Here is a 14,199-nt window from a genome sequence, read left to right as displayed (position 1 = left end):
ACCATGACTCCAAATCTTTAGAGCAAAATAACTGCTGCTAACTCAAGATCATGAGTAGGATATTTTCTCTCACGCATCTTTAATTGTCGATAAACATAGGCTACCACCTTACATTCTTGCATAAGTACACAACCCAAACCATTATGAGATGTATCATTATACACCACATACTTTTTGTCCGATTCCGGTTGTACCAACACTGGTGCTTCCATTAAAATATTCTTTAAAGCTTTAAAACTCTCTTAACATTTCTCAGTCCAAGAAAATGAAATATCCTTTCTCAAGAGCTTGGTCAAAGGATAAGCAACCATCAAAAAGTTTTTTTTACAATCCTTCGATAATAACCAACAAGTCCCCAAAACTTTGGACCTCTGAACATTCTTTGGAGGTTTCCACTCCAATATTGCTTGAATTTTTATTATTATTTTTTTATACCTTCTGTCGAGACAATATAACCAATAAAAGTAACTTCTTATAGCCAAAACTTACACTTTGACAGTTTAGCATATAACTTTTTATCCTTAAGTATCTCAAGCATAGTACAAAGATAAACATCATGTTCTATCTTTGTATTCGAGTATACCCAAATGTCATAAATATAGACCACCTCCAATTAGTCCAAGTAAATTTAAAATACTCGATTAATCAAATCTATGAATGCTGCAAGAGCATTTTTCAAACCAAACGACATTATTACAAACTCGTAGTGTCCATACCTTATTCTGAAAACTATCTTTGGAACATCTTCCTCTTTAATATTTAACTGGCGATATCCCATTCGAATATCAATTTTAGAAAACAATGTTGCTCCTTTTAAGCTGATCAAACAAGTCATCAATCCTCAAAATAGGATATTTGTTCTTGATAGTTACTCTGTTTCTATCGATAATTTATGCATAATCGCACAAATCCATTTTTTTATAACCAATACTGGTTTACCCCAAGGTATAATACTCAGTCTAAAGAATCCTCGATCTAGCAGTTCTTGCAATTGGTTCTTTATTCTCTTAACTCAATTGCAATCATTCGATATGAATCCATAGATACAGGATTAATACCTTGATAACCATTAATATTAAATTCCACCTCTCAATCTGGAGGTAACCCAAATAATAAATCTAAAAAGACATATGGAAATTCCCAAGTTATGGAAATAGCATACGATCTTGCTTCAGATACTTGAGTATCTATCACCTTAGCTAGAAAAGCTATGCATCCTTTTTACATCATCTTAATCATAACCATTGTTGATATCACTTTAGTGACGATTTCACTTTTTCACCAATCATTAAAAATTTTAATTTCTCTCCATTTTTCTAAATTAATCACTTCTTGCGACCATTAACCCAACTTTATTGCAGAGACAACAAACTCATGATCAAAATGATCTTAAACCCGTTAATGATAATCCCATAAGATTCATCAGTAACATAACCTATTGAATTTTTATCGGATATTTACTATTTGTCCGTCTAACACTTGTATTATGAACCATAGGTCTTCCGCTATAATATCACTCGATACCAAGTAGAATTGAATATTTCTACTTTGAAATTCCTTATTTCATTCTTAAAGAAATCTATATAACTTTTCCATATCCAGAGATAATATTTTTTTAACAGTTGAAATATTTTCCATCTTAAATGAAAGTCTCAATGTTCACATTGTTCAATAAGAAAACTTAATAAATTTTATAGCAATAACTTCATAGCAGTTAATGCTAAAATCACACTAGTAAACAAATTTACTCCTTTTTCTTATCATTACGAACTTGACACTTTTCAAGTTTTTGAGAATCAATCTCAATCTAAACAATAATTCATTGCAGTATGGAAGATTACACAATCTATTTTCTCATATTTACCTTCACAAGGTAACTCTATCCATTTTTATGGACTTGATATCTATTCTCAATCCAACTCATAATAATTTGATTCACTAATAACTCAACTTTCTATAAACTTTTAGCGGAATCATATTTACCGCTTACTCAATTCCTCTTACTCAAATGAACAATGCTTTAAACAATTTAATGTTTAGCTTAAATATTTCTCACTTATTTAAGCCTACCTGGAGAAACCTCAGAATCAGCACTAGATTCAGAAATCTCCTCTGGATCCTCATCTGATTCGACTTTTCTTGTAATCCATTCAAACTTTTTAATTGATTCTCCCAATTCAGAATCTTCATTAAAAACTAGAGCATTTCTTCCACACACTGAAGAAAAATCCCTTACAACATCCACCCTTCCAAAGTGTTTTACATAAGTCATGTCGGTTCCCTTTTTGGTCGAATTCAATCTCAACCTTCTTTTCAAAATTTTTTGACTTTCTTACCATTTTCTTTAATTCCAACATCTGAACATAATCAGAATCATCATACATTAGTAAAGAATAACTTTACTCCCAATAAGCATCATCGCATTATATATACAACTATCAGTAACCTTTTGACATCCTAGTGGCATGTATACACTTTTTAAATCAAAACAACCTCGGTTTAGTCCTAGAATCGGCTAAACATGTAGCTCTGATGTCAATAAATGTAACACTCATAACCCGTATATTATACCTATACAGATTATAGATGTCACCCGAATTTCTAAAACCATTTTTACAATTCAAAAGCGATTTAAAATTTATTTTCTTAAAATTGTAATTGATCTTATATAAATACCATATCATATGAATTGTGTTTCATTATAACAAATTTAAAACAAAAGATTTTTTATGAATAGTGAATAGTGAACAGTAACATTACCGTAAACAGTGAACAATGTACCGATGCACTTCTACAGTAATGTGAACAGTGTGACGATACACAAAAACATCGAATTATAATTGTGTATAGATGCACTACTACAGTAATTTTCCGAAAAAATACATATAAAACTCATAAAAATTTAACCTTTCATCACTATAAAATTTACCATTTTGTTTCCAAATTTATTCAACAAAACAAATCGAACATTATTAATTACATGCCACTATCTAAATCAAATTCCATCATAGGATGTCTTACTGATATTGAAATATACCATCGATGCTTGAGGTCACTTTGAACTCTTTATTCCACTACTTGCTTTTTACCTACGCGTGAAAATCATCACACGCTAAGTATAAACTTAGTGAAGCAATTAAAACAATAACAGTGCAATACAATTCATGCATGATTTTTAATGTTAATTTCAAAATGCCATAAAATCCTATTACCAACATATCCAATATTTTTCCATGATCAAATATGATAAAATCTATTACCATTTATCCCATAAGATCGTAAGCTTATTTTACCAAAACACTTACCATTTAATTACATAAGCTCGTAAGCTTATTTTACCAATATACTTGCCATTATTCCATAAGCTCGTAAGCTTATTTGCATGCTTACTTATTAAGCAATAAACCATAGCCCATAACCCAATATTAAACCTTGAGGACCCTGGGTATTCGAGTAAAATACCTGCACCGTAGTGCTAAACCTGCACTAAGCTTACGCCATAGTGCTAATCCGGATAATACACATAGGGTCGTGCCCACCACCTACACTAAGCTTACGCGTTATAGTGCTAATCCTGACATAAACCTGCACTTAGTGTCCTTACACACTATAGTGCTAATATAAACCTACAACTGCTATACTCTATGGCATGCCAACTATACCCTGTCCCTCAATGACTTACTTGGGCATATAGTCTATTTTATTTGATCCATCCATGGAAAAATATATCATCAATATTTAACATTGGGCAGTTCATACCCGAAAACATTTATGGTAAATTATCACATTTTTCATGATTAATGCATTTTGATTTCATACCATGACATTTCAATGTCATGTCAAAGTTATAAAAATGACATATATCATGCTGATATAAACAAGGTCGACTTATCGCAAGTATTCTTGATGATGTATAAAACATCCATGTATAATTTCATGCATGTATTGCACTCACCTTGACACTTTATATCTTTCAAAATATGTGCCTCACTATTGTCCACAATAAAGCCTTTTTATACTTGACTTGCTTTACTTGCAAATCAATCATAATCTTTATAAATCACAAATTCATAATGATACATATGTTAGTATTATATTAACATAAATGTATCCCAAAATAACTCCATAATATACTTGAACTCATTTTTTTTTATCAAAATACTCAATACTTAATAATTCCTTTTAATATTGAAACCAACTTTTCCAATTTACACAAAATGGTCCTTCACCATTTTATCACTTAAATTCTTAATACCAATAATTCCAGCATAGTATATAAATTATACAACACTTACACAACAACCCATCAATTTTCCATATTCAGACAATTCGTACTACCTTTAAAGAATCAGTATTCTGTATTGTTATACACACTGGAATTCAATTATGTTTCTTTCTTTAAAAAATAGACTCGAATACGAATCTATCCATATAAATAACTCCTTCTAATTCATTCTTTACAATTTATGGTGAATTTTTAAAGTTGATCAACAGAATCTGTTTTGCAGAATCTGCTATCCGATTTTTCTGACCTTTCCTTGGTTAAAAATTCATATCTCTTTGTATACACCTTGAAATTGATCCCCGTTTGTTTTAAACAGAACTAGATCGATATATGAACATAATATATAAAAAAAACCTCCAAATTATTTTTATATAATTTCTGGTAAATTTCCAAACCCACTGCAAAATTCAAATATAAATTGTTTTCTTTAACCTCATCCCTAGTTTCTTCATCAATTCTTACAACCAATTCCTTAAAATCACTTAACTCTTCATAACCCATAAAACACAAGAATCAACATCCCCTTTCATCAACTCAAGATGAACTTGAATAACCAACAATATTATCATGCAATATTGGTACCCAAAAGATAGCGTTTTTCGCATATAACAATTTTTTATTTTCAACATACTCAAAATCCTAAGAAAATTACTTGAAATTTGAGTTGAAGTTTTCTCTTACCTTTGAAGAAGCCCACGTCTAGTTGGAGAAGAAGATGAACAAATTTGAATGAAATGTGGGAAACATCTCATCTTAATTTACATTTCATCCCACTTTAAATGAATATAATATTCATTTAGTTGAGATAAGACCAAATCACCCTTAATGAATCTTTTTATTTACCATAAAACCATGACAACTCATCCTTATCATATTTCAAAGTCAAATCTGAATTATTTTAACTTTTATTTCTGAAATTTCCCTTGAATTTTCAAAAATTGTGTTTTAGTCACTAAATCCGCTGTTTCGGTTAAATCTGAAAAATTGCACATTTTCAAACCAAATTTATCTGATCCAAAATATTAAAATAATATTTCCAGCCATTTTATAACATCCTTCAAAGTTTTGTAAAATTCCAATTCGATCTGAATTACCGATTCCTTATCGGACTTTAACCCTTTCTAATTTTTTCTTTACTAAAATTTCCAAATCCATAAATATGATTTCTATACAACTCCACTCTCAAGAGTAAACTATCTATTTATGGAATAAAATTCTTTTTAGGAAATTATCACTTAATTCCCTAAACTTTTTCCCAATTTTCTACTTTGACCATCAAACTTTCCAAATTTTCATTTTGGTCATCGTCTAAATTTTTGGGGTATTACATGTGTATTTTTCTCTTTTCTCATTGTTTACATGCATATTTATAGTCTTAGAAAATCTATTTTTAGTTTGGTTTCTAGAGTTCCTCTTGGACTGAAATACTTGTTTCCTTGTTTGTTGGTGAGTCCCATGATATCACGTCGATGGGAAACTTGGAGGTGGCTTTGTTGCCATTGGTTTGACCCGCTCCTTGCGTGTTTGGCTGCTGAGGGATATGCGGCGCTAAGGAAAGAAGGGGCAAGAGTTAGGATTTGCAAACCCTAACTGTTTTGGGTGAAAGGTCAGTTCGGGTCGGGCTTCAGTGGACCTGGGTCTCAGGTCGGGTTCCAAATCCGGGTTGCTATTGTTGGATCACTGTTGGGTTTAATGGGTCAACATCTTTGTAATGGGTTTCGAGCCTGACACAATACCAAACATTGTTAATAAATAACATAAATAAAAAAAATATATAATACTGAATAATATACACATATAAATATGAATACAATGTATGTATATGCACACTATGTAAGTAACATCTTAAATATGCAATACGCATACACCATATAATATATGTGTATCATATACTATAAATATGTAACATAATAAATATGAATAAGGTAATATCGGATAAATATGAGTCGCTACATGGATAGACACCAATCAAATTTCAGGGGCGCACTATCAGAAAATGAACAATAAACATAAAAAATTAGATTTTAAGATGAACACGTGACCATCCTGAAATATACATGAATCCGTAGCCGGAAGGAAATGCAAGAGTTGGGAAGAAGAGGTCCAATTCTTTATTATAGTGATGAAATTTAGCCATTAGAGATTCAAAGAATTTAGAAAAGAAAAACCACAGATGGACATAGGAACGTATGCTAAAGGTATATTTCTAAAATTTTAAAAAGAAATTTATAAAATTGTATAAGAGTTGAAAATAAATTATCAATTAAAAGTATAAATAAAATACCAAAAATATATATTAATTTTAAATTTTAGGTATACCCCTTACTGAAACTGATTGTTCATTACTTGATTCATGAACGGCAAAAGAAAAGGGTAAATTGCGTGTTTAATACTTAAATTATGAGTTTTGGTATGTTTTAGTTCTTAAACTTTCTATTTTCCCAAAATTATGCCTAACTTTTAGTTTTTGTTTCATTGTAGTACCTAGCTGTTAAAAATTTAGCAGAATTGTTACAACTTGACACTTTTTTGTGGGTATATTATATCATTCATCACTCAACTATCTTCTCACTTCTATTTTGGTCATTGAAGTTTATTTTTTTATTTAATTACTTAACTTTCAAATTACTCTTAATTTAATCACTCTAACTTTAAAATTTATTTTTTTATTTTAATTATATATTAATAAAATAATAAAAAAATAGCATGTAACAAAATATTATTAGTAAAATAAATTAGGGTGATTAAAACGTGAGCAATTTAAAAGTTGAGCAGTTAAATTGAAAATTTTAAACTTTAATGATCAAAATAGGAGTGAGAAAATAGTTAAGTGATGAATGATGTAGTTTACCCATAAACAAGTGTCACGTGCAAAAATACCATTAAATTTTTAACGGATGGATACTAAAATGAAATAAAAACTAAATGTCAAGTATTCTTTTGAAAAAGTTGAAAGTTTTAAGAACTAAAACAAACCAAACTAATGGTTAGGTACTAAATGCATAATTTCCCCCCAAAAATGTCATTTGCAATCGTCTTTCTCGGTAATCTATCTATAGGCCCAAATAGAATCATTTGCTTCTAAATTTCGTTTAAAACCTTCCAAGACGGCTTTCACGTTCTGTAGTTCCAACACTTGAAAAGGTAAGACTAAAGATAAATTATCCCTAATTGTACCTTCTGCGTTTTTGAACTGCAATCGATGTAATAAAGGTGCTCCAATTAGGAAACTTGGGACAAAATTGCAGTTGAAGAAGTGGATTGCTTTCATCATATCACAAAGTGTTTAATCAGTCTCACTGAACATTTTAATCTTGATTATGTCAATATATCTTATTTTATAAGAAGTATTATTTCCCCATAAACATATCACTTATAGACATAATTTTATACGTCACAAATAGATCCTGATTAGAACACATGAAAGATGTTACTAGAATCTAGAATCCACCCATTAATTGATATAGAGTAATCACCAAAAGCAACTAGAAGCTTATTGTCATCGACGTCATTGTTTTCTGCTACGTCAACTTTACCAATTTTTTTCTATTTGTTTTTCCTTGTGATTTGCAATATCCTTTTAGTTTCTATTATACAACTTATAGCACTCGATCTTAATGTATCTTTTTTTTGCTACAATCATATGTTTTTCATGGGTTCTTTCATTTTGACTTGGTTTTGGTGTCACTAATAAAAAAAATCCTTGAATCTTTCCACGAATAACGAGTCATTCTCCTTATATTATATCTTATCATAAGAGACTAAGGCATCATAAACTTAATTAACTATGAGATATTCACAACTATACAAAATTGTATGTCGAAATGACGAATAAAAAGGAGGCAACAAACAAAGTAAAATTAACCATGAATCTTCTATATCATACTTGAATTTCATGGTCTCTAAATCTGAGATAATTTCTTTAAAGGTAGTTAAGTAATCTACTAACGACATACCTTTATCCCAACGATGAGAGTAAAGATGTTGTTTCAATTGCAATATGCAAGATACAAGTTTTGACATAAATAGTTGCTCCAAGTCCAACCATAACACAACTGTGATATTCTTCTTTAATGTAGAATTTCATTTGAAAGGTGTAGATGCAATTACGATAAGATCTTTTGACCTGGACATTCTTTTCCTCAAACGTCAATGGTGAAGGTATTTTATCTATCCCTAATAAAGCATATTCTGAATTCATTTGCATAAGAATTGTTTGCATCTTCACCTGTCATAATGTGAATCTGGTGTCGTGATCTAATAATAAAATTTCGTACTTCAAAGATATCATTATTGTGATCAAATCTATCTCAGATATGTTCTGATACTAGCTTGTTATATACCTAGATAAAGACAAGTAGAAAATATCATAGATAAAGACAAGTAGAAAATATCACACAATAACAAAATCAATATTTTTGCAAGCATCACAAGATGCAAGTATCATATATAATATTCATAAACTATACACACAAACGTATCAATAGCAATGAAACACTTGGTGTCACCTAACAATCAGATAATATCAACAATAATAAATGGTAATGACACCTGGTGTCATTAAGAAATCATGTTATAAAATTGAGCAATACCTGATTACACATACATAAATGTTCATAGGTCACACATATCAACAATTGTCTTATAAAGTCAATCAATGTAGTATAACTGTCCAATCAAATACATTATTCATACACTAGGCATAAGACTTTTCTCACATGTCTAAAATTTAAGGATCAAGTTTAAGACTAAATAATTTTACTAACATATCACGTCAATAATGTAATAAAAGTTAATAATTTAGTGTCTAAAATTTATTGAATTGACATTATAATTAAGGGTGAAGTACACAAATTATCCCCTGAGTATAGGATATTGTTTTATTGAGTTCTTTGACTATTGAAAATTATAAAATGATCTATCGACTATAGGAAGTTTCTTTGTTGAGCCTTTTGACTATTAAAGGTTACAAAATGGTCACCCGCTATTCATTATGTTACAAACGTGTCCTTTCCCGTTAAAAAATTAATGATAATTTGATCTGGACGTTAACTTACTAACTGAGATATGATGAAATTTGATATTATAATCTCAAACAACTATCATATCTCAGTCAGCATGTTAATGTCCGTCCCTGAAGATCGTTAGTTTTTTTAACAAAAAAAATGAGTTTGGAACATAATGAATAGTCGAATAACCATATTGTAACTTTTAATAGTCGAAGGACTCAACAAAACAACTTCATATAATTAGAGGATCATTTTGTAACTTGTAATAGTAGATAAATGAAAAAACAATATCCTATAAATGTGATCATTTATGTACTTTACTCTATAATTAATCACAAGTTAAAAAAATTCCTTCAAATTCAATGATTAAAACTGAACAAAATTGAAATAAAGGCAAACAAACTTGTAGTTTACCCAATTTAAAATAGTACATAAAAAAGAAGAGGGTTCGGCGTTCTGAGGTTGCTTTCACCTGGAACGATCTTGAATCCTCATCGAAGCCTCCTTACTGCTTCCGTTCATTTCATTTTCTGCATATAAAATAAGAAGGAAATTTCTTTTCTTTGTAAAAAGAAGCTTCTAGAAGGGGGAAGCGCAGAGATCATCGGTTTACGCTTTACGGTGAACAGAAGGGAAGAAAGAGGAAATGGTGTTGGGTTCGGCATTGAGCGCAGCAGCCAAACAAGCTGAGCAATTGAGGAAAGATGGCAACATTTATTTTAAGAAAGATCGTTTTGGGGCTGCAATCGATGCTTATACTGAGGTTAAAACCTTTTCCTCCTTTTATTTATCATATGATTTTCTTAAATTTCTGCTGTTGTTTTTCTAAATGATGTATTTTTCTGGGTTTAAAGGCCATTACTTTATGCCCTAATGTTCCTGTATATTGGACGAATCGCGCTCTTTGCCATCGCAAGAGGAAGTATGTATTCAATCCTTTTATAAGTAATTTTATAAAAGGTTTTTGAATGTTTCTCTTTTCTTGGTTTCATTTGGGTATTGGTATCACGCAGTGATTGGTCGAAGGTGGAAGAGGATTGCCGGCGAGCTATTCAGCTAGACCACAGTTCCGTTAAGGTAATCTCCTTTCATTTCTTGTTACCTTTGGCGATTCTTAGAATATGATGCGCGTCTAATGATCATGAAATTTCTCGCACCCATGACCCATCCATTTCTTGAAATTTGACTTCTTCTTTGTTGCCTTGGGGCCGTTGTTCTTTTTTGTCGGATGTAATTGTAATTCATGTTTTAGTGGAACAATAAGCATGTCTCAGGCGAGTTTTAAGGTGATTTAAGCTTCATGTCAGCCTGACATTGAGTTATACTTCATTCTCTAACTATTTTGGAAGGATTTAAGGAAATGACTCAAGTTTAATTATTAATAGACTTTTAAGGATTTTGTAAGGATTTACTCTTGTGATAATCATGTGTCTTTGGTTGTTTAACTTAATTTCCAATGCAGAATCTAAATGGCGATATAGTTCTAGCATTTTTCTTCCTTTTCAAGGTGACAGTGAAATTTGATTTTGCAATGTGGGGCATTATCCATTTCTTCAGCTGATTTAGGTCCTGCTCATTAGTAGAATCATAGTTATGTTCATTTTCATTTTATTACGTAAATGTTTCACATGTAACCTCCTTTTGTTCAAACTTGCTAAACTTTTTGCTGCAGGTTTAACTTTGTAGAATCATAATTATGTTCATTTTCATGTGTTCCTCGCTTGGTAACATAAAACTGTGGTTTTGCGTAGTTTATGCTTTATGTGTAGTTGTGTACCTTATCTTTTACTATTGCTACTCTCTGGGTACACTTACATTTGGTTACTTGATAGGCACACTACATGTTGGGGCTCGCCTTGCTTAAGAAGAAAGAATTAGATGAAGGGGTCAAGGAACTACAAAAGGTATGGATACCATGATGAATCTCTGTTTATTTTGAATCAGGAATGATATGCATGAAACCCTTTAATTTGTTACAGTTGCATTCTGGACGCTTTTGGTATAGTTTATCATATAGACTTGGATCCTTGACAAAAAGATTTGAGATTTTGTCGGGTAAGGGGGGGTGTTGATTGGCAAGAATAATATAACTAAAAATACATTTTGATTTGGGATGCATCTGAGAGTTTTTCTTTTTTGTTCCACCCTTTCTTGCTAGTAACAAGCCCAGAGCATTGAAGACAAAAATATCATATCACGAGAAAGACTATTTGTCAGAGTTATATTTTGCTCAGGAAACATTGTCTTGCAAGATATTTTGCAGATTCTTTTTTAGTTTTTGCATTTGTCAAGCTTGGTCTTAGCTCATGGAGTTTAGAGGTTAAGTGGATGAATTTGAGGTCTACTATGTTAACAATAGTTGGCATTATGTTACGAGTGTGGAAAATAGTTCTAGTATTAGTGCATATTTTGCTTTCAACGTGGTCAGTTTTGTGAATAGTATAATGACCAGGTCTTATGAACCTTAATTGAGTGTAACATTTGCTTATGCCAGCACCATATTAACTTCAAAAGCTAATTATCTTGTGTAGGCATTGGATCTTGGAAGGGGTGCAAATCCAAAGGGTTATATGGTAGATGAGATTTGGCAAGAGCTTGCAAAAGCAAAGTACTTGCTATGGGAGGATGCATCTTCCAAGCGTTCATGGGAATTGCAAAGTTTGAAGTATGTGATCCCTGTGAGTTTAGACGTTTGATTTGAGGGGAATGATTACTTCTGTTCAAGTTTCCGATGGAGAATTGTTCGTAATTTTTTTTTTTTTTTTTTGCTTCATGCTATTATTTCCTATGTTTTGCAGGGAGGCTTGTGAAACTGCTCTTAGAGAAAAATATTTCCTTGATGATCAACCAGAAGATTTTTTAGACGAGGGTAGTATTGCTCATATGAAACAACTGGAGGCTCTGAGACAAGTGTTTAGGAAAGCTGGTGAAGCTGACGTCCCTGCTGTGGTAAGAATGTGGTTTTCTTATTACTCTATGTATATTGTTTATGTTTTTGGTTATACATGCTATTTTTGTATTCCTTCGGAGATATGATGGAAAATTTCAGGTGCCGGATTACTTGTGTTGTAAAATAACACTTGATATTTTCCGTGATCCTGTTATTACTCCTAGTGGAGTTACGTATGAGAGAGCAGTGATCCTTGAGCATCTTCAGAAGGTGACTTGCTTTGGAATTATGGGCAGTTGTTTAAAACATCTTTTATCATTCTTTTCACGCTAGAGTTGATCATTTTCTTGATGGATATCAGGTTGGTAAATTTGATCCAATCACACGTGAACCACTCGATCAATCCCAGCTTTTTCCGAACTTGGCAATAAAGGAAGCGGTCCAAGCATATCTAGATAAGCACGGTTGGGCTTACAAAATGGACTAAATGGCGAAATATTGATGTAGCTTTGCTGGACATGCCAATTATTTACCAGCACAGTGAAATATTCGGAAGTAATTGGTCAGTCAGCAATTCTGCATATCTATGTTTGGTTTAAGCAATACCATGGCATGTGATCCTTTGAAATTGCACAGTTATTGTCATAACCTTGTACATATTTATCCAAACCAATTGAACTAGAAAGAAATATTATACTTTTTACATAAATGGTTATAAAACTTGATTTCTTCATAGTTTATAATTGATTATTGAAACCGGCAGCAACTTTAGTATAGACATATTTATAAACACAATGAGTTTGTGCGACTTCGTATCTGTTTTATCAATTGATGGATGTAGGAAGAAGGTACAGTTTCTCCATATCAAATTAGTACTTCCTTATTCTATGTTGTGCAACTATAGGATCAAGTGTAATTATATTTAAGTAAATACGTCCATATATATAATATTATATGAATTTTGAACAAATTTTTTTATCGTGTTTACTTTTTAATTATACTCAATTAAATATTCAAACATAATTACGTCACACTCACATGTCGTATGATATTATCATGATTGGATTTATTAAAATTGGAGTGCAGTAGGAGGTTGTAGTGGCAGTCTGTGAATGCGATGAGGTAGACATTCTACCAACTCTGTTCAATGCCGAAAGAAAAGTAATATACGAATTTTAGACATCAGAAGGCTTCAGAGATATTGAAATGGCAATGCTTAATATTAATGCATATTGGTACTTAATACTATTTATTTAGACCAATTGCCCTATCCAGCATAGAAGGTGCTTAAATTGTCCATCTACCAGTTTCACATACTTTCATTATCTTACACCTATTAGTAAATATGAATATGTAAACATTAACAGCAATGACCAACTGACAGTGTCAAATATTGGAGGGTTTCTAAAAGAAGCAAGCTTTCCATTGCATAGTGCAGTAATTATACCTTTCAAATAGAGCAACTAGAACACCACAATTCCACTATAAAATGGGGTCGAAATGAAACAAGGTTTCCCAAGAGATAAGAGGTAGTAGAGCGAGTAATATGAAGATGAAAATGGCAACAATATTCCTTGTATTTCTCATGGCCATTATCCTGAGTGAAGGAGCAAGGGATACGCCGGTGAAAGACCAGGTTTACAGCCCCCAAGGTCTCCTTGGTCCATGGGGCCTTCCTTTATTTGGCTTGCCACTTCCCTTCCTTAGGCCACCATGGCTTGGACTTGGAGGATGCTGTGGAGGTCTGTTTCCATTCCTTGGAACACCTCTGAATAAAGTCACTAAAGCTGATGCCCATGGTAATAGGAATGTTATTGACTCATCGCCATGACCCACCGGTGTGAGTTCATAGTCACCACAGTGTTCACAGCTACCAGTTACACCATTGCCGTTAATAAAGAGTGCCGTATGATCCGGGACTTGATGCCTTAAGGATTAATGTAATCGTACCACGTAGTTTGAGTAGGAGCTATGTTTTGTACCTTTAGTACTTGAATCAATGGAAAGTCCACAAG

The 14,199-nt window shown here is 31.9% G+C and overlaps 1 protein-coding gene across 1 annotated transcript; it reads left to right on the top strand.

Moving 5' to 3' along the window:
• Nucleotides 1-9,756: 9,756 nt before the first annotated feature.
• On the top strand, nt 9,757-12,863 carry LOC120120474 (E3 ubiquitin-protein ligase CHIP-like). The gene is made up of 8 exons (XM_039140108.1): nt 9,757-10,057; nt 10,149-10,216; nt 10,308-10,371; nt 11,127-11,198; nt 11,826-11,959; nt 12,093-12,243; nt 12,344-12,454; nt 12,546-12,863. Exons 1-8 carry the CDS (start codon nt 9,941-9,943, stop codon nt 12,669-12,671), a joined length of 843 nt encoding a protein of 280 aa, XP_038996039.1. The 5' UTR covers nt 9,757-9,940; the 3' UTR covers nt 12,672-12,863.
• Nucleotides 12,864-14,199: the final 1,336 nt, after the last annotated feature.

This window comes from Hibiscus syriacus, unplaced genomic scaffold (genome assembly GCF_006381635.1).
Source record: "Hibiscus syriacus cultivar Baekdansim isolate YM2019G1 unplaced genomic scaffold, ASM638163v2 tig00110339_pilon, whole genome shotgun sequence".
NCBI lineage: Eukaryota > Viridiplantae > Streptophyta > Magnoliopsida > Malvales > Malvaceae > Hibiscus > Hibiscus syriacus.
The sequence above is the reverse complement of the archived record's forward strand: the minus strand, read 5'-3'. Positions and strand labels throughout refer to the sequence as shown.